At 40.5% G+C, this 21973-nt stretch overlaps 2 protein-coding genes across 3 annotated transcripts; both read right to left on the bottom strand.

The window, feature by feature from the left end:
* Positions 1 to 534: 534 nt before the first annotated feature.
* On the bottom strand, positions 535 to 20196 carry LOC110050900 (uncharacterized). 2 transcript variants are annotated; one of them, XM_020756877.2, is made up of 8 exons: positions 20039 to 20196; positions 8065 to 8252; positions 7225 to 7399; positions 5008 to 5388; positions 4372 to 4695; positions 2261 to 2482; positions 1458 to 1637; positions 535 to 919 (listed from the first exon to the last, which is right to left on the bottom strand). In XM_020756877.2, exons 1-8 carry the CDS (start codon positions 20088 to 20090, stop codon positions 852 to 854), a joined length of 1590 nt encoding a protein of 529 aa, XP_020612536.2. In that variant the 5' UTR covers positions 20091 to 20196; the 3' UTR covers positions 535 to 851. The 2 variants fall into 2 exon arrangements, with proteins under 2 accessions (XP_020612536.2, XP_020612537.2); XM_020756878.2 differs by lacking the exon at positions 20039 to 20196 and adding an exon at positions 11167 to 11356.
* On the bottom strand, positions 12183 to 13646 carry LOC149098233 (uncharacterized). Its single transcript, XM_089277637.1, has one exon. The coding sequence runs from the start codon at positions 13352 to 13354 to the stop codon at positions 12485 to 12487; it is 870 nt and encodes a 289-aa protein (XP_089133763.1). The 5' UTR covers positions 13355 to 13646; the 3' UTR covers positions 12183 to 12484.
* Positions 20197 to 21973: the final 1777 nt, after the last annotated feature.

Here is a 21973-nt window from a genome sequence, read left to right as displayed (position 1 = left end):
TTCGGATTGACCAAGGGCTCTGATTGTCATTGGAAAGGTTGGTGTCCGTGGAGACCTGTGTCAGACTACTGAACAGAAGCGGTAGTAACGTCTATCACTAAGCAGATTGGGTGTGGGGGAAGCTTAGGATCAATGCGCAAGAGCAGATCAAAGACAGAGGTCCTTTCCAGTTTTGCCGGCTTTGTCAAGAGAGTTTTTACAGTCTGAATTTTACGTTCAAACTGCCCTTGGGTCTCCAGGAATCAGCTACGGTATGTTTTGATTGAGGCGGATTATAATTGTCTTGCTAACGAACAATGACATGACTTGGAAATGAAGACCTGCGGTCTGGGCATGGCACTGGTGACAAGCACAAAGGTGGAGATGTGTTGATGTCACGTGCTCAAATTTGCGTCTTCCCTGCCAGATACAAGGATCTAAGTTTTAGAACTCTACCACTTTCAGTAAAGGAGAACACCAACAGCGACAAATTCAAGTTTAACAACAGAAAACGGAGAAAACATGGACAAAAAAAGGGAAGCTTAGTAACAGGGCTTTTCTTTTGGAAGTTCAACTCCAGCATTTATTTGGTAATGTTTAGCATCTTTCTTTCTTATTTTTACAACAGCTTACGTTAATACAAATTTGCTTACTCTTCATATCTTTCCTTTTGTAAAGTTCCTTGAGGAGATGAAATGCTAGTCTACTTCAGACACTAGTAAAAAGAATTTAAAAACAATTTAACGTACCAATTATAGTTTATGCCAATCAAACACTCAAAATCTCACATCCAGCCCCTTTCCGCTAACTATAGCAACTTTTTGAACTAAAACTCAAAACTACAAGAAAAAGCAAATCGAGGCTTCTGTTGTTTACAGGCCGCCCACCAATGACGTCAAGGCAAGAAACCCAATGAGGCGCCACATTACTGGATGGTCATCTGTCACGTAACAAACACAATATAAACGTAAATTAATGCAAGGCTTATATAATGTAACGTCGAACTTTATAAAAGAACTTTTTTGTTGCTGTAAGGTAATGCTTTGGTGGTCAGCCTTTATCTCTGCCTCTACTTCCCTCCTAGTGACACCATTGTAAAAATCGTTTTCAGTTGACATGCACCTTTGCTTTTCACGAGAAACAAGTTAATTTTCCCAACTCCCTCAAAAAGGTCGCGCTTTTCCAACAAGTTGAACTCTACGTTCAGTGATTTTGTTTTTAAAACTTCCTAGCAATCGTTCAATACAAAACCACTCTATTATAGGGTACAACGCTGAAGATAATTCAACAGAAACCAAAACTACTCATGTTTGGAGGCATGCGAGCAAAATCTTGATGCAGCGCTCTTGGTGACAGCAGTTGAACTTGATCCACTTCGACTGTTTACCTTGTTTCATTCTATTCTTTCGATCTTCTCAGCTCAGCTTTAGCCACAAAAATCAATTAAATCTCAATTTTTCACAAAGCAACACACTTACCATGCGCAGCACTCTTGATGGTAGGTGGTCCTTGTGTCGACGTCTTCCGGCCAGTATAATATGGACCCCACTCTGCTTTGAAACCTTTGAAAGCGTCCAACTCGTCTGAGTGAAACATGATATACAGGGACTGGTTCGAGGCTTTCACGGACTCTGGTAAAGTCTTCCCACAATACTTTCCTGCAAAGGGATTATAATGAAGTCACTGGAATGGATATAAACTAAAGAAAGGATAAGCATGAAAACGGAATGTGCTTTGTAACCAATGGACCGAAGAAACCAGAAGGTTCGATTTCTAGCGGCATTTCAGCACTTAACTACATTTATATTGTATGGAGTTCTGTAAGTGGAAATACGTTGTTCAAGAATCGACAAGAGCATAACACAAGGATGCCGAACAGGAGTCAGGTTTAAAATCCGGACCGCTCGATCCAATATCCACTGCCCGTCCCAAAACTCGGAAAAGTTTTTGTTGTTGTTTTTATTATTATTATTATTATTATTATTATTATTATTATTATTATTATTATTATCGTCCTCACGTAATGTTTACTTAGAGTCCTTAGGGCCGAGACCAGACCATGGTCCTGGGGCACTAGGGGATAGTCATTGACCCTTCAACGTGGTTGAGGTGTAAAGTTGTCTTCCAACATTTCATGCTTTCTGCGATAAAGTTGACAGTCAGAGGGCAGATCTTATAGATTTCCATGCACTTTATTATCCACGTGTGAGGTACACTTTCAAATGCTTTATTATTATTATTATTATTATTATTATTATTATTATTATTTAAATGTAATTACCAATCAACGTTGCGTTGTTATCCTTTCCATCCCGAATAACAACATAGTCTGCAGTACAGTCAACGCTGTCCTCCAGATCGAACTCTGTAAACCCGAACCAGAGATCTTTCTCTTCAGCAGCCTTTGTGATGGTCCATGCGCAGTCAACGTTGTTAGGATATTTTGTGTTGTAGTATGGGGTCTGGATTTCTCCCTCATCGGCTGTTTTTTCTTCACCGCACTCTGTTAACGTAATATAAGGGTCGAAGAATAATAAGAGCAAAATTTGTTAAGATTTCATTCACTTTGCCAGAGTTCATCGTAATCTGAAAATCAGCTCCCCGTATTTCATAAATCGTTTAGTATTCAACCTCCATATAAGCCTTTTCCCCAAGGTAATTCCTTTAAATTAATTTTAGACGTGGTACCCAGTTCTTTCGCAAATATATTAAGGAGTTTAAGAAACCATGACGCTACGCCGATTTTATATTGTACCTAAGAATCCCGCGATACTCTAAATTCATTTTCCCTTGTTTCTCAGTGTCATAACTCTCACGAAACTGAACCTGGGATGGGGCGAAACACTTGAAATAAAAATAAAAAAATTAGCCGCCGTGGTTCACGTTCTCCGGACAACGCAGAATTGAGTCATTTCAAGTTGTTGTTTTGCAGAGGACGGCAAAGAAATGTACCAAGAATTATACCTCACGTACACAGCCATTGTATTGCTCATTGTCTTTTGTTTAGCGACGTTCCCGTTGCCGTTATGGTTTTCTTAAACTGCCTATTACTACCCGCGCGCTACGTGGATGTTTTCGTGGAGGATGATGACACTGCATGTGACAGCCTTGTGTTGTCCAGGTTTGGCTATTTCTAGACCCTGCTGGGAATTCAAGCCACCATTGCCATAAAACGTCATAGAAAGTTTCCCTGTACCGCAAGATAATGAGGTTTTTTTTTAACAGAAACAGAAAATTTTTTCTCTGCGAATATTTTCGCTCTTCGTCGCTCTCGGTTGGTTTAGTGTTTCAACCAGGAGCGCTGAGACGCCACGAGCTGTATTCACAGACCACGACATTTTCAAAATTGATGAAAATTTGTTTTTGGCAAAATGACTGCGATTTTCACTGAACAAAATCTATGTATTCTTTGATGTGATGTGTAGCTCGCTGCACCTAAAAATGCATTTAGCAATAAAGATTGTATCAAACATTTTCAGAGGCCATGCTGATGTTCACAGGATACTACATATTTTCGATGTTTGACTTACTTATACTGGTGTATAAATTTTCGTTGCTGCAGATAATTTAATTTTAATATGTATTTTTCGATCCGCTAATTCATCGATTTAATTATTTTTTAGTGTCCACAATTAGCCTTCAAGGCTGAAATAAAGTTAATGTATGCATGTGTACTGAGATTTCTAAAAGTACCATTTTCCGGTTAATTTCATCTCAAAAGCAATACAGAGCGAAAAGGGCTACCATATTTCTTTTCTCTTTATCTAAAACAATCAACATTTTTATGCCCTTCATGCAAGAAAACCTGTTTTTCATCCATCTGTGAAATAATGTCAAAATAACGTCTCAACTTAGTGAAGTGAAATCTTTCTTCATCTTATTTAACCAATAGCCAAATCTGAGAGATTTGAGACAAACATTCTGCTGATGGTGTCCCCTAACTCTTGAAACTGTCTGTCAATTCTGCTGTCTATTATCACATTTTGCTCGTTATGTCCTTACCCCTAGTACCCTCAACAAAGTGGCATTAGACCATATTCCCGGTATTGGACTGGAACTAGCTTGCAATGAACGCTAATGCGAGGAATATCATTACAAAGAGATTAACGTCATTTGCATTTGAAAAGACTCCCCGCATTAGCCTCGGTTGCAAGCTAGTTCCAGTCCAATACCGAGAATACGAATATGGTGTCACATAGCTGCGCGCTGTACCTTATAAACTACTCGGCAAAACCTCAAGAATAACACAAGATTTAGACTACAAGTAATCCCTCTTCGCGCAACCCAGGATTTCCCGCGGCCATTTTTTTCCTCGCTGTTTATTTTCCGTCTTGCTCGACGGACTAAGCGAAAGAGAGACTACTCGTGGTCTAAACACGATATTAACTCTACCGGTTTTCTTCATTTGGCACGCTTCATTTGTCATGCTTGTGGCCAATTCCACCATGCTTGCTGACGTTCGCCCCAAAAACATCACCATCTCCTGGGTCACTTGACTCATGTCGTCACAATCCTTATGGTAACACTGTACCATGTATCCCCGGAAATTCGCGGAATCGGTAAGGAAGACCGCTGGCAACGATGGATTGGCATCCCAGAAGTAATAATGGTCTGAGCGGAAGAAATCTCCCAGCTTAGTTCTGACGAATTCTGGCCAAAAACTTGGCCTGCCACTAAACAGGGAGGGGATGGCAATTTCAATGGCTTTAAAGGTTTCTGTTGAGAACAAAAAGGCTGATTTTTAATGAATGCATTCTGCACTAAATAAAAAAGTAGACAAAGCATTTTCAAAGCGTTTTCTATTTGCAAGTGAGCGTGTGGTCAACGCTGAAATGACCAATTCTCTCTATGAGACGCGCCTGCAGGGAATCATGGTAGTTGTATTCATCAAAACAAATATGCAGTCTAAGATGATGAATACGGCTACCATGATTCCCTGCAGGCACGTCTCACAGAGGGAATTGGCCATTAGAAAGTAATTATTCGTAAAACGATCTATCAAGAAAGAAGCTTCGGACAAATACTTGCCATTTTTCTTAAAAGTTTTTGAAATCGCACTGAGAAGCTTTCCGTCATCACCGGTTCGCCCAATCAAAGCCAAGAAGTCCCCTCTGAATATATTTCGCGAGATTTCTGTGTACGCTTGCGTTAGAACATTTTTAAGCCCGTCTGGAAAAATCTGGGAATGATTTGTGTTGTTGTAGTTAAGAATTGTTTCTAGAATGAAGGCCCCTTGAAATCCCGCTCCAGTGCTGGTCAGGTGCTGTGTCAAGTTGTTGACGAAGAAGCTGCTACCGCATTTTCCACCTGGACACGAGCAATTTCCAGAGCAGCCGGACTTAGGTTGTTTCTCTTCCAAATCAAAGGCCACAAACAGGATAGTGTGGTCACGTGAACAATTCACTTTGTCTGAAAAAGAAATGTAGGTAAAAAGGACAATGCACACAGTCGCAAAAACGTCTTAGACATCAATTTTTCTAGCTTAAATCATGAACAATTTCAAGAAAAACACCTCGGCTTCCTGTAGGTAAAAGGTAAAGTCTGTATACGAGCCAAGTGGCCCATTAGGCAAGCGCTCATCTCCAGTTTCTCTAGCTTGAAGCGACTAGGAATATTTGTACTCTCCCCGGGATAGGATATTAGTCCATGGCAGGGTTTCGACTCAGCATTAAATTTGCCGGTACCCATTTCTACACCATCCTGGGTGGAGAGAGGCACTGTGAGAGTGAGGTGCCTTGCTTAAGAACACAACACAATGTCACCGCCCAAGGTTCGAGTCCAGACTGCTCGATCCGGTGGCGAGCGCGCTAACCAAGAGGCCACTGCGTCCCACGTAAAGCTTGTTTAATTAACCGGGAAGTCCTGGAGTCGAGCCCAGTTCATGTTCGTGTTTCTTCATGTTCTTGTTTGTTTTTATTATGGTTGTTGTTTATATTTTTCATTTTTTGACCGAGACCTCTCCACGTGGCCCAAGTTTGCATGTAGCGTTGAGAATGTCTCGGTTTTTTTAAACAGAATCTGCTTTTGGTTCGTTTTAGCAATAAAGTTAATAATTAACGTCCTGGTTTTAAGCTTGCTATAACTCCTCGTTTAATTTAGAGATCTTAGATGGCAAGCGAGCCGCCATCTTAACTGCCGCCAAGCTTGTCTTAGTCGTATTTGAAATAAGAATGGCCCGAATATTTACTGACAGGTTATGTCGAAGAATTGATAAAGACTCAAAAAAAAAAAAAAATTAACAGTCAATATCATTGTCGACAAACTAGTGGCTTGATGTTTTAACTAACGAGCGAAACAAATTGCTATTGCTATCGAGAAAACACGAATTTTGTTTGGAAAATATTCGTTAGAATAGTCATAAAGTAATGGTCATAATAGTCATAAAACAGTCATGAAATAATAGTGCAAGCGATGTTTTGCCAGGAGCCCATCACCAGGGGAGTGCAACAACCGTACTAAGCCCTTCTTTCCCCACAAAATAGGTCAGTTCCGTTCGGCTTCATGAGCGCATATATCGATAAGGAGAAAAATGGCTTTTTTTCTTTTAATCTCCCGGTGGAAATGACGACGTCAGTTAAAAATTAAGTCCGTGCTTGTGTTTGGTCACTGAGGTTCCTGCAGGGGTCTGAAGACGCGGTAAATTCAAAATAAAAATAGATCGGTCTGTGAAAACGCCGTTATAGGAATATGGGATAGTTGCACTCTCCTAATGATGGGCTCCTGGTTTGGCTTACCAGCTTCGTGATGGAGGATCTCGGAGAATAGTACGTACAATAATGGTAGCATTTCTTTTAATTCCACGGAAATATTCGTGCATTGACTTATAATTAAATCGGTCAGTGCAAAACCCAGGTAATTAAATCGTCCGAGTCACGGCCTTACTCTCACCTATGCTCCAGGAACTCTATTCTGCCTCGCTTAAAAAAATCCATCCCATTTTTCTGTGGATGCTGCGAGTCATGTAATTTTTTACCTCGCATTACGTTTGCAATTGAAACCTGCGCGGAATACAGGTTTAGAAAAACCACTTGCAGGTTAAATAGTTAACCCTCTGACATGGAAATTTCTGATGATGGTAACAAACCCATAATGGAATCAACAATCTTTTTCACGTCCCGCGAGTATTACTACAGCAATCGCTTTTAGTTCGATTCAATAATACAATTAAACGCGAGTACAATACGATTACAATATACGACTAAGGAAACCTTCTGTTCCCATGACTGCACTCATTAAGCTGCTGACCTGGATTGGTGAAGAGCTTAAGAGCCTGCAGTAAAGCCGTCATTCCGGAGCCATTGTCATCCACACCAGGAGTAGTCTGAACTGTGTCATAGTGGGAACCAATCAAAACCATTTTATCATCACTAGTTCCGGTGAAGCGACCTGGCAGACGGCCAACTACGTTCACTCCTGGGTACTAATAAAGCAAGAAGTTTAACATGATTTGTGATAGAGCAGCTGGTTCGTTTTGTTGCAAACCTAACAAGGTATGATAAAAGGCGGGAGACTCAACTTATCCAAACCTTCGAGACCATTTACAGAAAGAGCGCGAAGGCCATGCAACGAGGCGCGTCAGTGCGTGTTAAATTCACCTGGAGGCGTGCACGCACTGGCGTGTAATTCCGCTTCGTTGTAGTCTAAAATAAAGAACACGTGCACACCAGTCGAATAAACTTTTTCAGTTTTACCAGGTTCAGCGCTATACGGTCATACTTTTTTCTTTGGACTGGCTGTATAACAGGTACCCTGGGTACCAGAGGTTTTTTTCTCACGCGCTGTGGACGGAAATACTTCGCTTCGCTTCGGTGGGGACGCCGGCACAAGCGGTGAAGCCGCGAGAAAAACCTCATTTTTCGCGCGGGTCACAATAACACCGGAAAACGGGCAAGAAAAACCTCTGGTACCCAGAGAATGTAGCAGGCGCTTGCGAGAGTGGCCAGTATGATTAATTTTTTTGGGATCAATTCTAAGATGTCTGTCTAGCGGAGGAAGAACTGCATGAACTTGCGAAGAAAAAAACTGTTTATTTTCCTGTTCGTTTGTTTTCCTCGGCAGACTATAAGAAACACGTTTTGCGTTTACCTTCTTTTGGTTGCTAGGGAATTCTTCAGTCCATGTGTGCAGTCCGTTATCCATGAACGATTTCACGATGTAATCACGTGCCCTTTGTTTGGCCACGGGGTCGATGTAGACATTTCTTGTGCTGTTGAAGTGGTTCAGTATCGAACGCAGGGACTGGGTCTCTGTCATCGACTCCACACTTACCCACACTGTTAAAATGAAACTCATATCATTGAATAGAATTAGACGATCGAGACACGAATAACGGGCTGGAAACTGAGCCTTCGAGGTGTAAGTTTAGGAGGAGTTATGCCATCGTACAAAGAGTGTTTCTCGCAGTGTACAAAATTACCTCCAAAATAGCCTGCGTAGCAGGCGTATAAAGGGGAGGGGGTGGGGGAGGAGAAAGAGAATTCGGGGAAAAAACGGAGGAGTAGCGGGGAGAGGGGAAAAAGGAACGCCTGCTATAAAGACCCCTATTGGTTCATTTCTGCGGTCGCTGGCGGCCGCAAAATTCTGCTTGGTTAATCGGACAATATGACGGGTTTGTGACGGGTTTGGCTGATTTGAAAGTCGTCGCTCGTAGTAAATTCAAGCTAAAACTGAAGCAAGAAGTTGCAGTAAAATCTCTTCTAGATGGAAAAGATGTATTGGCGGTGTTGCCCACAGGATACGGCAAAAGCCTCGTATATCAAATGTTTGTTGCCCTAAACTTTCTTCTCTGCCCGACGGCGAAAATAGATTTTCAAATGACGCTCTTCCTCCTCCAGAAGTAAAGTTTACTCCACAAAATCTGCAGCTGCTGTTTTTTTGAATGTCTATCTTTGGTTTTCTTCCTCTTTTACAAACCTTTGTGGGAGTTGCTGACATTACATGGCTTGAAGATTTTCTCACAATGCTCGCTGCTATGAATATTTTTTCACACCTTCCAGCGTAAAGTCAGTCATGCAGAAACGCGCGCGCCTTATTCTGATTGGTAATTGAACTGACAGCTCTGTTAATCCGATTCCCGTAAAACAGTTGGCGGAGATGCAAAAGAAGCGGCTCTTGTTGCAAGCGTTCCCTTCCCCGAATTCTCTTCCTCCTCCTCCCTCCCCTTTATATGCCTGCTATGCAGGCTACCTCGAAGGCCGAAGGTAAACTCGGCAAAATAACAATTTTAAAGCCAGGAAAAATATATTTGAAAATATTTGATTTGCGTGCAGATTTCTTAATACACGTATGCTTTTATGCAATCACAAAAGATGTTTCATTTGTGCTGTTTGACAAACGTATTAATGCGGCATAATTGAACAGACTTTTCTATTTCAGATATCGATTGGTTTATTAGATTCCTCAAACTGAAAACACACACAATCCCATCCTAAACCTTCGCTAACAAAAATAATAAATAGATAAAGTTAAAAGATTTCGAAGCACTGTTTACTTAAGGTTTAGTACTTCCTGTTTTCACGATAAATTATAGCATAATATATTCCCCCTGGTTAGTGGCCATGTAAAACAGGCTACAGAAAGGGTGGAAAAACACGAGTCTTTCATTTTACCATTCTACAGCTGCTGCCTGCTGTTACACACTCGCAAAGAGCTAAGAGTATATTGTTTGCTAGTTGAACTGAGACTAACGTGTCGCTGTTTTCTCAATAAACTAGTGTTGATTCCCTCAAAATATAGGAAGCAGCTAATTATTTATTTATAATAAGGAAATGAAACTCTCTAATTATATTAAGTATGTCCATGGTTTTGTCGACAGAATAACACGTAGCTGCTGCTGGAAGAAGCGACTAAATAAAAGCTCTCCCTTCCTTAACCTGGAACCGGTTAAACTGAAGTACTTTAAGTCCAAATTAAAGCAAGTCTTGAGACAAGAGAGTAAAAACCCGTCTGTAAGAACCTACAGCCGAACCTCCGGTTGCGACCACCTCAACTCTCCGCGGCGACCAGTTTTCCAAAATACCAAAAGTTTTCAAGACAATCACTATATTAAGAATCTCTTGTAAGCGACCACCTCTCGTCAGCGACCGCGACCACTTTCAGAGCCTAAAGTTCGAAATTTCCTTTTGTTTTTAACCTTCCGTAAGAGACCACTTAACAGGTAAGACAGCGGAAATTCGCAACATTATCGCATTCCTGGATAGTACAAGAGACGGAAATTTCTCAACGGAAAGTGCCGTATTTTTTCTCGAAATTGACTTTTCATAGGAATAAAACTTTTAAAACACGGGTAAGTCTCTGCAGTTACCATATGCAAATAAGGCGAAATTTTGACCCAGCATGGGTGTAATATGTGGGTTATAGTTAAAAATCATGAGAGATATTTTGACCAAGGAGTGTGACTTTAAGATTGTAAATTTATATAACAAGAAAATACCTAATACAGGTGTGCATAAATGTTGTATATTTGGTGACCAAACCCAAGTTTATTTATTTTTCTGGTAATCAACAACTATATCTCCTTCATAGAAATTAAGTACCTATTTAAGAATCTACTTAGCCTAAATTGCCAATAACTACCCCAAAATACAAGAACCTGTTTTGCCAGACTTCAAAAAATATAGTTTCTTACACCCGGGTTTTACTGTATTCTAAACTGAGCTGTGACGTATGCAAATGCACTTTTCTGTACATCCGCTAGGCCACGACGAAAATATTACACCTTGCCTTTTTTTCTTTTTTTCGTTCAATAATTAAAAGAAGCTTATGTCGAGACTAGAGCTCACCGAATTCTCATTCAAGCCACAGTACCCGAATGGAAATCTCATTTTTCTTTCACAGCGGTCAGATCCAAAGCAGCTTGCAGTAGAATGCGGAATTTCATATCACGCAGACAGTGTGCAAATCGGGACGATTGTGGAATGCTCAGGGAACTGAGTGATTTGTTAATGTGGCCAGATATTTGAGTTGTCGAGCTTAAGACATTTCTTTAACAATACAAAATTGTTGCCCAATATCTCTGTAAAATGTAAGTTATGCTTGCAAAACATGTGCACTACATTGCTTCAATATTGCGCGTATTAAATTAGCAATATGACAATGTTTATTTTTTCTAATGCCGGACTCTTCATGCAGTTCTAGACATGTTATTTCTGTGTTTTTCAATTCAAGCCCAGAAAACTGACTTCTTACCTGAAGCAAAGCAAAACAAAACAATTACAGCCTTTTTCTTGGAAAACCTCATCACGTCAATACAGAACTTTTCTCCAAATTGGTTTCGCCTTTATGGTGACGCAGGATTGTGTAGAATGCTTTAGATTTTGCTTGTTTTGTATAATGACTATAACATTCGCTGAAGTCTAGATCTTATATTGAAACTTGAGAAGTGACTTCGTAAAAATAGTTGCGTGACATAACAGTCAATTGGAAACCGTTAATTGCTATCTTTAAAACAACAACAACAACAAGAACCATAGGATTCTCTCAACTTTCTAATTTTTTTTTTCGTGAAATAGAAACAACTGCTAGAAAATGCTTGCTTTATTTAATAAACATAAAAATGATTTGGAGCAAGAGAACAGGTGTTGTTCAGTAATATTAAACGTTAATGTAAATAGCCTTTTGCACATAATTTATGTCTTTCATTTGTCCACTAAAAGGCTGCAACTCAATATCCCCTAAAACGCTCTAAAATGTTGGGATAAATCTTTTTAGGGACGCCAAACACTGCGTCTACAAAAAAATTATATATAGCTAGAACTGTTGTGTGTGCCTATCGGTCTTAAAACTTACTAAAGCTAAATATATATATATAACTACAGGTGTCTTTTTCCAAGAGGAGATACGAAAACCTGGCTGTAGTCGTTACCGTTCTCCAAAATACCCAGAACTTGGTCATTTCATGTTGTTGTTTTACAGAGGACAGCTAAGAAATATGCAGATATTTATAACGCACGTGCATGGCCACTGTTTTGCTATGTTCGTTATACACCCGGTTTCAGTAGAACATTGGCGAACATTGCTATCTACCGGATAAATTACTATCCAGCGGATAGCATAGTTTGTTTTGTAAGCGCTTATTCACTGGCTAGCGATTTGGTCAGTGGAGAGTGTTAACCAACCTTTGAACAGCTGCACCCTGCTTATTGTATTTATCATTTTTTTAGTCAATTCAGCATGGTCCGATTCTTACAGTGTTCAATAGCCCATTTAGTTCCTAATTTCTTGGCATTTATTTTATCATTATTATTTTTTTACAAACGAAACAAAAACGTTTCTTCAGTTACAGCTAGTTGTTAAGTTACCGGCATTATAAAAACAAAATTTTTACATTTCTCTGGGAAAAAAGGAGAGAAGTAACGTGTTTGAGGCTTTCGCCTCACCAAAATGCTGCGAAGGTGCTTTACATAATTTGCAAAACTCTTGGTGTATTATATAAACTAAATGCAAAAGTGTAAATTATTAACACTTACTAACCTATCAGTCCATTAAGCAGGGCATCGCGCCAAATTTAAGGCAATTTCAAGACAGTCACTTGGCAAGCGCCCCTCTCGGTTACAAAAACCTCCCCGTCGTTTTTCCCTTTAGCAACGTACATTGGCCAGTTCAAACTGGGGAAATTAGTTATAAAATTGCCATCAAGATAATAGACATTAATACAGTTGCTGTTGGAATCACAAATACACAAGATCTCACGCTCAGTGATCAGGAGTCCTTGAGGTGAATCCATGCGGCCAAAGTTGTACAGAAATGTCCCGCTTTCGTCAAACACTTTAACACAGTTTTCGTTACTGTCAGACACAAAGAATGAGTTTTTAAACGCAATGCAGTGTTGCGGTTCCATCAAGCCCGATCGCGAGTCATGGCATCCTAGTGCTGACTTGTGGCAGGATGTAGCGTGACTTGAAAACTTGAACTTAAAATGGCCGCGCTCGTCGAAAACCTGTACTCGCTTGTTTCCCCAGTCGCTAACGATTATGTTTCCATTGTTGTCTATTGATAAGCCGGATGGGAAATTAAGTTGGCCATCAGCTGAGCCGCCAGTGCCGAATGTAAAGCAGAATTTTCCTGTTCTGTGATCATACATTTGGATGCGGTGGTTTCCATAATCAGACACGAAAAGATGATTATTTTTGCTGTAAGCTACTCCATCAGGCAAAATGAACTCGCCTCTCTTTCTTCCGCTTCCGCCGATCGCCTCCTTGAATGCACCATCTTTGCTCAGAATTATTAAACGGTTACATCCCTGGTCGCACACAGCGATTTCTCCTTCAGAACTGACAGCGATTCCCGACAGATCCAGCTGTGTTCCTTCAGTTTCTAACCAACGCAGTTTGTACGATTCTTTATGCGTTATTGGACGGGGCTTCACTTGTATCATTTTCTCTGCCTGTTAGAGTTACAGATTAATTCCATTCTCTTGCACGCAATAAAAGAAAACTCCAAATTCAGTTGCGTGAATGCATGCACTTACAACATTTGTTTGTCGATTTCAATAGGCCGGCGAAATCAGTTTCGGCAAAGAAGAAAGGATCTGTATGACGCACTTCCAATCATTTTTTCCTGTTTGTTTCCTGCTGCAGGCCATCAATTTCGTTCCACGCTGTTTCATCCGTGTTATTCGTCAACAAAAATGCTAATTCACATTTTGGCAGCTGGCGCAGTTCAGCTGGTGTGTATATTCAACACATCTCATTATCATTCATGGCGCTTTAGCGACATGACAGATCCGGGCATATGAGCCGAATAATTTGGATTAAAAACATCTAAATGCGAGGGACCACGCAACGAAGAATTCAACTGCCTTGATATCTTGCAAATTTGGTACCAACTAATTCAAAAATCGGGTAATAAAGTTGTCACCCATTGTAGTTGCCCCGGTTATAATAGCGTGATCGCGTGACCGTTACGAATCGTAGCGTGACTTTCTCATTCGCAAGGTTCGGCAAAATCCGCTGACCGGTGGTGTTCCTGAACTTTTTTTTCCTTTCGAGGCCATCAATTTCGATCCACGTTGTTTCATCCGTGTTATTCGTCAACAAAAATGTTAATTTACATTTTGGCAGCTGACCCAATTCAGCCTCTTTAAACTTCCAAAAACTTCACTTGAATTCAGGTAGACTCCCGCCTTAATTTATAGTAAGAAAAAATTCTTAGATTTCTCCGGAAAAAAGGAGAAATGCATGGCATGGTGCTTTCATCTCACTAAAATAGACCTCGACACCATTTTAGAAGCAATGTAGACGGGCAGGTAACACAAGCCAGAAATAACAGAAATAATCTCTCAGTTCGTAATAATCTCTCAGAAGTAACCTCTCAGTTAGTACGCGCGCTGTGATTGGACAATTTAGCGGGCAGCACTCTCCTATACGGCCCGCTAAAATTTAAAGTTGGTTTTGTTGCCAAACTGTTTCGTGATTTATCACCAAGTGTTCTTAACTTTTATAGCATGTGAAAGTTTAAAAACTTCTTATACCCTAAATTATGTTAAACAGTTTCAAACTGACTCGTTTTGCTTTCGAGGTGCGTCAGAAATTTGAAGCATTTCCGAGTCCGCGCGAATACAAATCGTTTTCGAACCCGTCAGAGACACAGTAGAGATGTAATAAATATCTTACTAACCTCGTCTTCTCGATCCGTACTGTAAGTTACGGATCCTCGATTTATTTACGGATCCCCTTCGATTTATGGGGGAAAATCTCGGTCCGTAACTTACAGTACGGACCTCGAACTCGGTTAGTAAGAGGTATGTACGTGAGTCCAAAGGCAAAAAAAAAGTTAGCATGGAATTCTGAGCAATTTATGAGTGGCAAAGTAAAGAATTGCATTGACCAAATTTGGGGGATGCGAAAGAAAGTGTCCAGTCCTGTTTTAAATTTTCCATTTATTTGTCTATGATTTTTTCCCTGAAGTTGAGCAAACTTAATTGCTTCGTAGAAGTTAGCAAGAAAATTGCAGACAAATGTATGGGAAATTAAACGCAACTGGACACTTTCAGAAATAGAAAGAGAGAACGAGAAAAAGAAAGCAGGAAGGAAGGAAGAAGAATGAAAATGAAAAGAAAGAAAATGGAATTACCAATGCACCTCCACTGTTCGTTCCCGTGTTTCCGGGTCGAACTGGAATTTTGAAAAAGATTTTAAGATGCATTTGGCAAATCGTCAACGCATCGTCCACACTACTCCGGAGTAATTTGAAAACGCAGCTTTATTTGGGCGGTCTCGCATCGCCCAGAATGCCGCGTGCATTTTGGAAACGGAGCTTTTGAAAATACCGACTTCACGATAATCACTGATGGGATTTCCCTGCCTGATGATGAAATATCAATACCTCGTTAAATTAAGTTTTAATTCTCCATTCGATGGAGTGTTGATTTAATGTAATTTTTTATTGGTTGAGAATTTACCTATTGTTAACAACAAAATCAGACCTAAGTTAATGAAGATGGTGAATTTTAAGCTCGGTAATGAAATGTGAAGGTGAATTAATCAACGTGACACGAGCGTGGGACAAAAAAAAATTCTGATCGAGTCCCCGACAGGAATCGAACCCATGACCTCCCGAACACCGAGCTTAAAATTCACCATCTTCGTTAACTTATCACTACTCACGATGACTTCGATAGCGTTGATCCTAGCAGTATGCAGGACACCTGTCATATATGAACTCAGTTTAATGACCTTCACTCCCTCAGTCCCCATGAGTTCTCGTAGCTCAGTGGATAGAGCGCCCGCCTGGTGTTCGGGAGGTCATGGGTTCGATTCCTGTCGGGGACTCAGAATTTTTCTTTGTCCCACGCTCGTGTCATGTTGATTAATTCACCTTCACAAAATCAGACCTGGAGGGCAAATTGCTCTGTGCGACCAAGGATATAACTATTTAATGTAATTTTAAACGAATATGGTGCATTCCAGGAAACGATCGGCCGAAGTGGAAAAGAGAAAGGCGAGTTTAGTTTACTTTGCCTGATGGAGTGGCTTACAGCAAAAATAATCGTCTTTTCGTGTCTGATTATGGAAACCACCGCATCCAAATGTATTATCACAGAACAGGAAAATTCTGCTTTACATTCGGCTCTGGCGGCTCAGCTGATGTGCAACTTAATTTCCCCTCCGGCTTATCAATAGACGGCAATGGAAACATTATCGTCAGCAACTAGGGAAACGAGCGAGTACGGGACGTGTTTTTATGAAGCATATTTTCGTAATACTGGAAATACGTAAAACTTATTGACAGTGTAAATTAAAGATAAGCATATGGTAGAATAAAATAATGAAATGACATAATAAAAGGAAACAATTAATATGTTTCTTCGCGGATGTTCGGACCATCGGGATCAGTTATTCTGCCTTTTTGAATTAAAAAAAGCTTCCCTGGCCTTACGGATACGGAATTTTTATATCGGTAATGTTTCTGATTTGGTCTTTAATTTGCATTTCAGACGCAACTTCTCGATATCTGACCACAATAAGACGATTTTCGTACGAACGTCTCCACAAAAGTCTAAATGCGAACAATAGAACTATTTTAAAATAGAAGCTACTGATTTCGACCACTGTACGTCCGGCACAAACTTTTAAGCGAATGTGGAACCTCTTCATATGAGCCTGGTAACCGTGCTGGCCAAATAAGGTTGTATCGTTCGCAACTGTTGTAACCTTGTTGACTCTGGTAACCCTACTTGTAAAGCTAATTCCCATACTTCTGAATTGGAAATATATACAAGGGAAAAATAATGCCATTTTGGCCGTTACTGGCATCTCGGTAACCGAACAAGCCCGGCTTCTCATAGCGAGCCAACCATAAGTCACGTGGCAGAATCCCTTGCGCAAAACCAATTCCGCACCATCTAGTCAGTTAACGATGTCTTCAATCGCCAGTAGAGGATAATGCTCGAGATGGATGAAACACTAGGTCTCTAGCTCGGGTGCAGACGGTATGTGTAAATTCCCATTTCTCTAGGGTACGGCAACCATAGAGTTTATCATTCAGTTTTCTAGTTAGGCCTCGATATTTCGCCGCGACCAATCCCTTTTGGGTCACGTGCTACTTCACCGTGAAGGCTTGGGAGAAAACCGTGCAGGAACGCGGGCGAAGTCAGGTGTGATAACATCTTGGTTTTTTTGAGGTTCTCTAAGAGGTCTATGTACTTTGTCGCTTCTACAGGTACATGACGAAGTACATGCTGTACAGAATCCCCGATACTGTCAACTCTGAAAATTTTTCCGCCATGGCCAGCTGGCTTTCTCCATCACGTGTGGATATTTCTTGATCAGTGGTCGTCAAGTGATGGGTATAGCTTTTTGCCATTGATATGCTTCGGGAAAACACAAACCAATGAATTCCCCGTTCGTGGTTTGTTTGTTCGTTACGTCCTTCATACCCACACAGGTGTATAGAGGGGTCAGATCACGTTGTTTTAATTTTTTTTAAAGTTCATCATCAGTTGAATTCGTTCCGCCATATGCGTCCCACAGCTGTCAGTTTTGAGCCTCCATTTAATACGAAGGCGGAAATGTCGCGTGTTCCAGTTTGACTAGTTTGTAATTTTGTGGCTTTTTGTACGTGCTAATTGTTAGAACGTTGCAGTATTTGCGCTTCCGTGTCTGGCTGAAATCGCAGATACCGTAAATCCTCGAATTGCCCCCCCCCCCCCCCCCATCAAATAAGCGCCCCTTCGAATAAGCCCCCCTCCTATCGACCGAAATTTAAAATAAGCGCCCCTCCCCTCCCACCCCATTTTGTGGACGAGTAATGAGACAACAAAGGATGTATAGTTTTCGCCATGTAGTATTAGATTTGTACATTCAAGTTCAGTTTTTCAGAGCACGTTAAGGCGGGACTTAACCTAGAATTCTGAAAGAAATTCGAAGTTTTGTTTTTCACGGAACTCGAATCTTAAGATATTGAAGTTTTATTTTGACAAGTACTGTTACTGTAAGTTTAAAGCTCGTTTTCTCAAAACGAGTTATTTTGGCCTTCTAGAAAAGATATCTTGAGAAGGATTTATTCAATTGAGCTAAACTTTTCAGGATTTGTTGCTTTGAGTACGTTCTGTGGGATAAGCATAAAACGTTTCCATCCAGTGCATTCTGTCAAAGTTATGTATTGAAACGTAAGCTAGATTTACTATATCAGATTTAACTGGTCATCATTTCACGTGTTTTTAACTTTTCAAAAATCTCTATGCTTATCCCAGCAAGCTGTTTATCTTCTTTTGAAAAATGTCAAAATTATTCCTTTTGATCAGTTCTTGTAGGAGTTATCTTTTCTCGAGTAAGCCCTGGCATTCCCCAGCGGGTGGCAGATTTAATCAGCGGGTGTCAGGTTACAATACAGTTATAGGGTACACAAATATTTTTTCATAATCTTTGCTTTTTGAGCTTTTTAAAAATGTAAACTTTGCCATGGTTTGGAGTTAACTCTTAGCCACGAGAAAATGTTTGAAACATGATGTGTTTTTAAATTTTAGGTTAAGTCCCGCCTTAAGTTAAGTGAACACATTGAACACGTTTAGTACTAACGGTGCCGCGATTTAAACTTTAGGATCAGCTTTTTATGTCAATAAACAGCTTATGTTCTTGTTTACGCGCAGATGATGTATTAAAAAAAAAAAACGATCATGTCAGACCACGATTTGGGAAAAACTAAATAAGCGCCCCCGCCCCGCCCCGTCCCCCCTCGAAAAAGCGTCCCTCTCGATTACGCGCCGCGGGCGCTAATTCGAGGATTTACGGCAATTGACAGAATTGAGGGTCAAGAGATGGGAGTCATTCTCGCTGTCAACGCTGCGCACAGCTCTTAGTGATCTGCCGTCGTTATCTCCACTATCTCCATTTTTACCTCGACATTAAGCCGCAAAATGTGACAGCCTACCACATTTCAAACTCAAGACAGACATATAGTTCTTTCGGCTTTGTGTGCTCGTACTCGGTGCCGCTGCTTCCAAATTCTTTACAGGTTGCGCGTTTACTCTGTTCGTTTGAGATCTTTGGGTTTTCATCTCCCTTGACCTTATGTCTCTTATTACACTTGAATCACTCCGTTCACTGTCTTCACTGAAACAGAAAATTTCTCCTGTCCTACGAACTTCATTTGAGCGAACGTGCTCGCTCTCTGATATTCTACAGATTTCATCTGCTTTGCACTAGGGTCTAGAGTTTTGAGTCAATCAATCTTCGCTAGATCAGTTCCGCATATCTTTAATATCGCAGAGTACCCGAAATCTGTATATCACAAACAACCCGGAAACAAAGAATGGCAATCCTTTGTGGACCCAAAACGATGGCTCATGACCGGATACCGTTTGCACGTATATGTCACATCTGAATAACGGCGACCCGCAGCCAAGGACTACAATGTCCGTAAAATATTGACACATTCCAGGACTAAAAGTGAATCTTTACTGAGATAGAGCAATAGTGATTGATATTGTGAGGGCAAATTTCGGCTCACGCCTCAGCTATGGACCTTATAAACTTGATAAGGGGTTTTGGAATACTGAATCGTCCTATTTTGGTGGACAGTCAGGGACGAAGATGGCGACGTCCCTGATAGTATGACCTTTGATAAGGAAGCATGCAGTTTCTACCCGGGGTTTCTACTCTTTAATGGATGAGCTGAGGAGTACAATTAATGCAAACGACAAGGTCCCATACAAACAAATTACCGGAAAGTAACACACGTTAATCACAGAAGTCCATTAACTCATTCCACGGACTTTAGTTCTGAGGAAATAGCGATTGATTATCCAGACTTAGCTAGACTTATTCAGTCTTTTAATAGTTAACGACAGTGTATTAAACGACTTACTACTAAACAATGTTTCGAACAGTAGGGAAAGAAATGGCATATCATGCGGTGAGACATCCTTAAACTGATGAGTGTGCAACAACAACAATCAAACAAAGTAACACAATTCTTATTATGGTGGCGTAGCTCAATTCCGGATGCTTTCGTATCTAAGTCATTGGTTGCAAATGTCAACTCACCGCCGATGGCTCATTTAAACCGTGACATGCAAGAAATAACAATAAAATGTTTAATATCTGTTGTCAGCACTTACCTGGTACCAAGCAAAAGAGTAAAAATACAACTTTCGCGTCTTTAAGTTCCATGTCGACCTAAATGCTTTTTTCAAAGCCGTTCCAGTATCTCTCTTGACAGCTCAAGTAACGAGTGCAGGGAAGGAAGAGCGTTGCCAAAGACTCTTTTATACCGCCCCTGAAAATCCGCCGTTGCTTCCGGTTATTTGTCTGAGATGTCAAACGTGAGCCTATCGATGCAAGCCGGATACGTAACAGTAATTATTTATCAGTGGACATGTACTAAAATTAGGAAGAACGGAAAAGGCTGGGACACCGGAACGTCCCGAATTCGAAACACCCAGGTTTTAAAAACCTTTTGACAAGAGCGCGACGAGGAACCATTAATAAAAATGATAATGATAGTGCGAAATTAAGTGAATGATTGCTAGTTAATAGTTGGTATTCTAGCAAATAGATTGGTCTTTTGAAAGTCCAAATGGCCAAAACGGTTTTCGCAGACTGGATTGGAGTCACTGGACTAGACTGGAATTGTAAAACGAGGACTTGCAAAACGATGTCTTGTAAAGCGGGGACTTGTAAAAAAACGTGGACTTGTAAAACGCCGACTTGAAAAACGCCGACTTGTGAAACGCGGACTTGTAGAAAGCGGAGTAGTAAAACGCAGACTTACAAAACGCGAACTTGTAAAACGTGGACTTGTAATACGCGGACTTGTAAAACGCGGACTTGTAAAACGAGGACTAGTACGTAAACTCGCGCGGACTTGTAAAACGCGGACTAGTCTTAATTTAAACAATCATCTTCCATCCAAAGTTGCAGAATAGAATGGTTGTTGTTGGTTAAACCATCATCTCTCATCCTTCAAATACTAATCAACTGTATACTTCTAGCATACTTAGCTTAGAGCCATCATCATAATAGAAGGGAATGGTTATGAAACTCGACAAAGTTCTTTGTTGTATGTTTTCGTTCTTTTTTTTTTTTTTTTTTGGCCTTGACCGTGCACAAAACACAATAGTTGTTTTACTACTGACCGAGGAACTAACCAAAGAAATGTTTTGATTACGTAACTCATATAGTGTATGAAGGAAACCCAAAAGATTGTGCCCGGTCGTGGACCTTCCAGCATAAATCTTGGCATCTTTGTTTGTTCCTTTGATGTTTGCCGGGCTTTTAAAACTATGGATTCACGAAGTAACATTATATTCATTCCATCCAAACAAATCTTGCGTTTTATTAAATAAGTGATAGTTAATTTGTTCGCATCAAATGGTCAAATTATAAACTTAATGTAGACAGCCAAAAATAGTTTTCTAACAATATTTCTGTTTTCCATACTTTATTCCGTCGCTTGCTTTCCGTCACGCAAGGTGCCACGTGAGGAGCTTTCACCTTTATTATAAAGTTCACTTTTATATTCTGAGAAAGCAACGATTTCCTTTCAGCAACAATTTCAACAGCTTTTTTTCTTTCCAGCTATTATCGATTGGAACCATCATCTCTCATCCGAAGAACTTCAAATTATTCAAATTATCCTTGACAAGAGAAACAGAAACATCTAAAATAAAAAGTCAACAGAAACATGATTATCATATGGTGTCACGATCTTACAGATCACAGTCACATTAGACCATAAGAGCAAGCCTTTGGAAAATCGATTGCTCGTTTGTCGTCGCTCTCTTTCCGTCACGCAAGGTATCACGTGAGGGGCTTTTACCTTGAATTACGCACCTTTCGATGGGAAATGATTGTTTAAATAAAGACTAGTCCGCGTTGTACAAGTCCAGACCAGTCCAGACCAGTCCAGACCAGTCCAGTCCAGTCCAGTCCAGTCCAGTCCACAAAGTGAAGTATTCCGTCCAAAAACTGACCAAGTCAGGTCTGTTTCAGCAGTTAAGACAGTTACACCTACGCAGACGTTTAAATGTCTCGTCACGCAATCTTTTCACTAC

Source organism: Orbicella faveolata, unplaced genomic scaffold, assembly GCF_042242905.1.
Source record: "Orbicella faveolata isolate gen_17 unplaced genomic scaffold, um_ofav_v1 contig_46, whole genome shotgun sequence".
Lineage (NCBI taxonomy): Eukaryota > Metazoa > Cnidaria > Anthozoa > Scleractinia > Merulinidae > Orbicella > Orbicella faveolata.
This window is presented reverse-complemented; position numbering and strand designations above follow the sequence as displayed.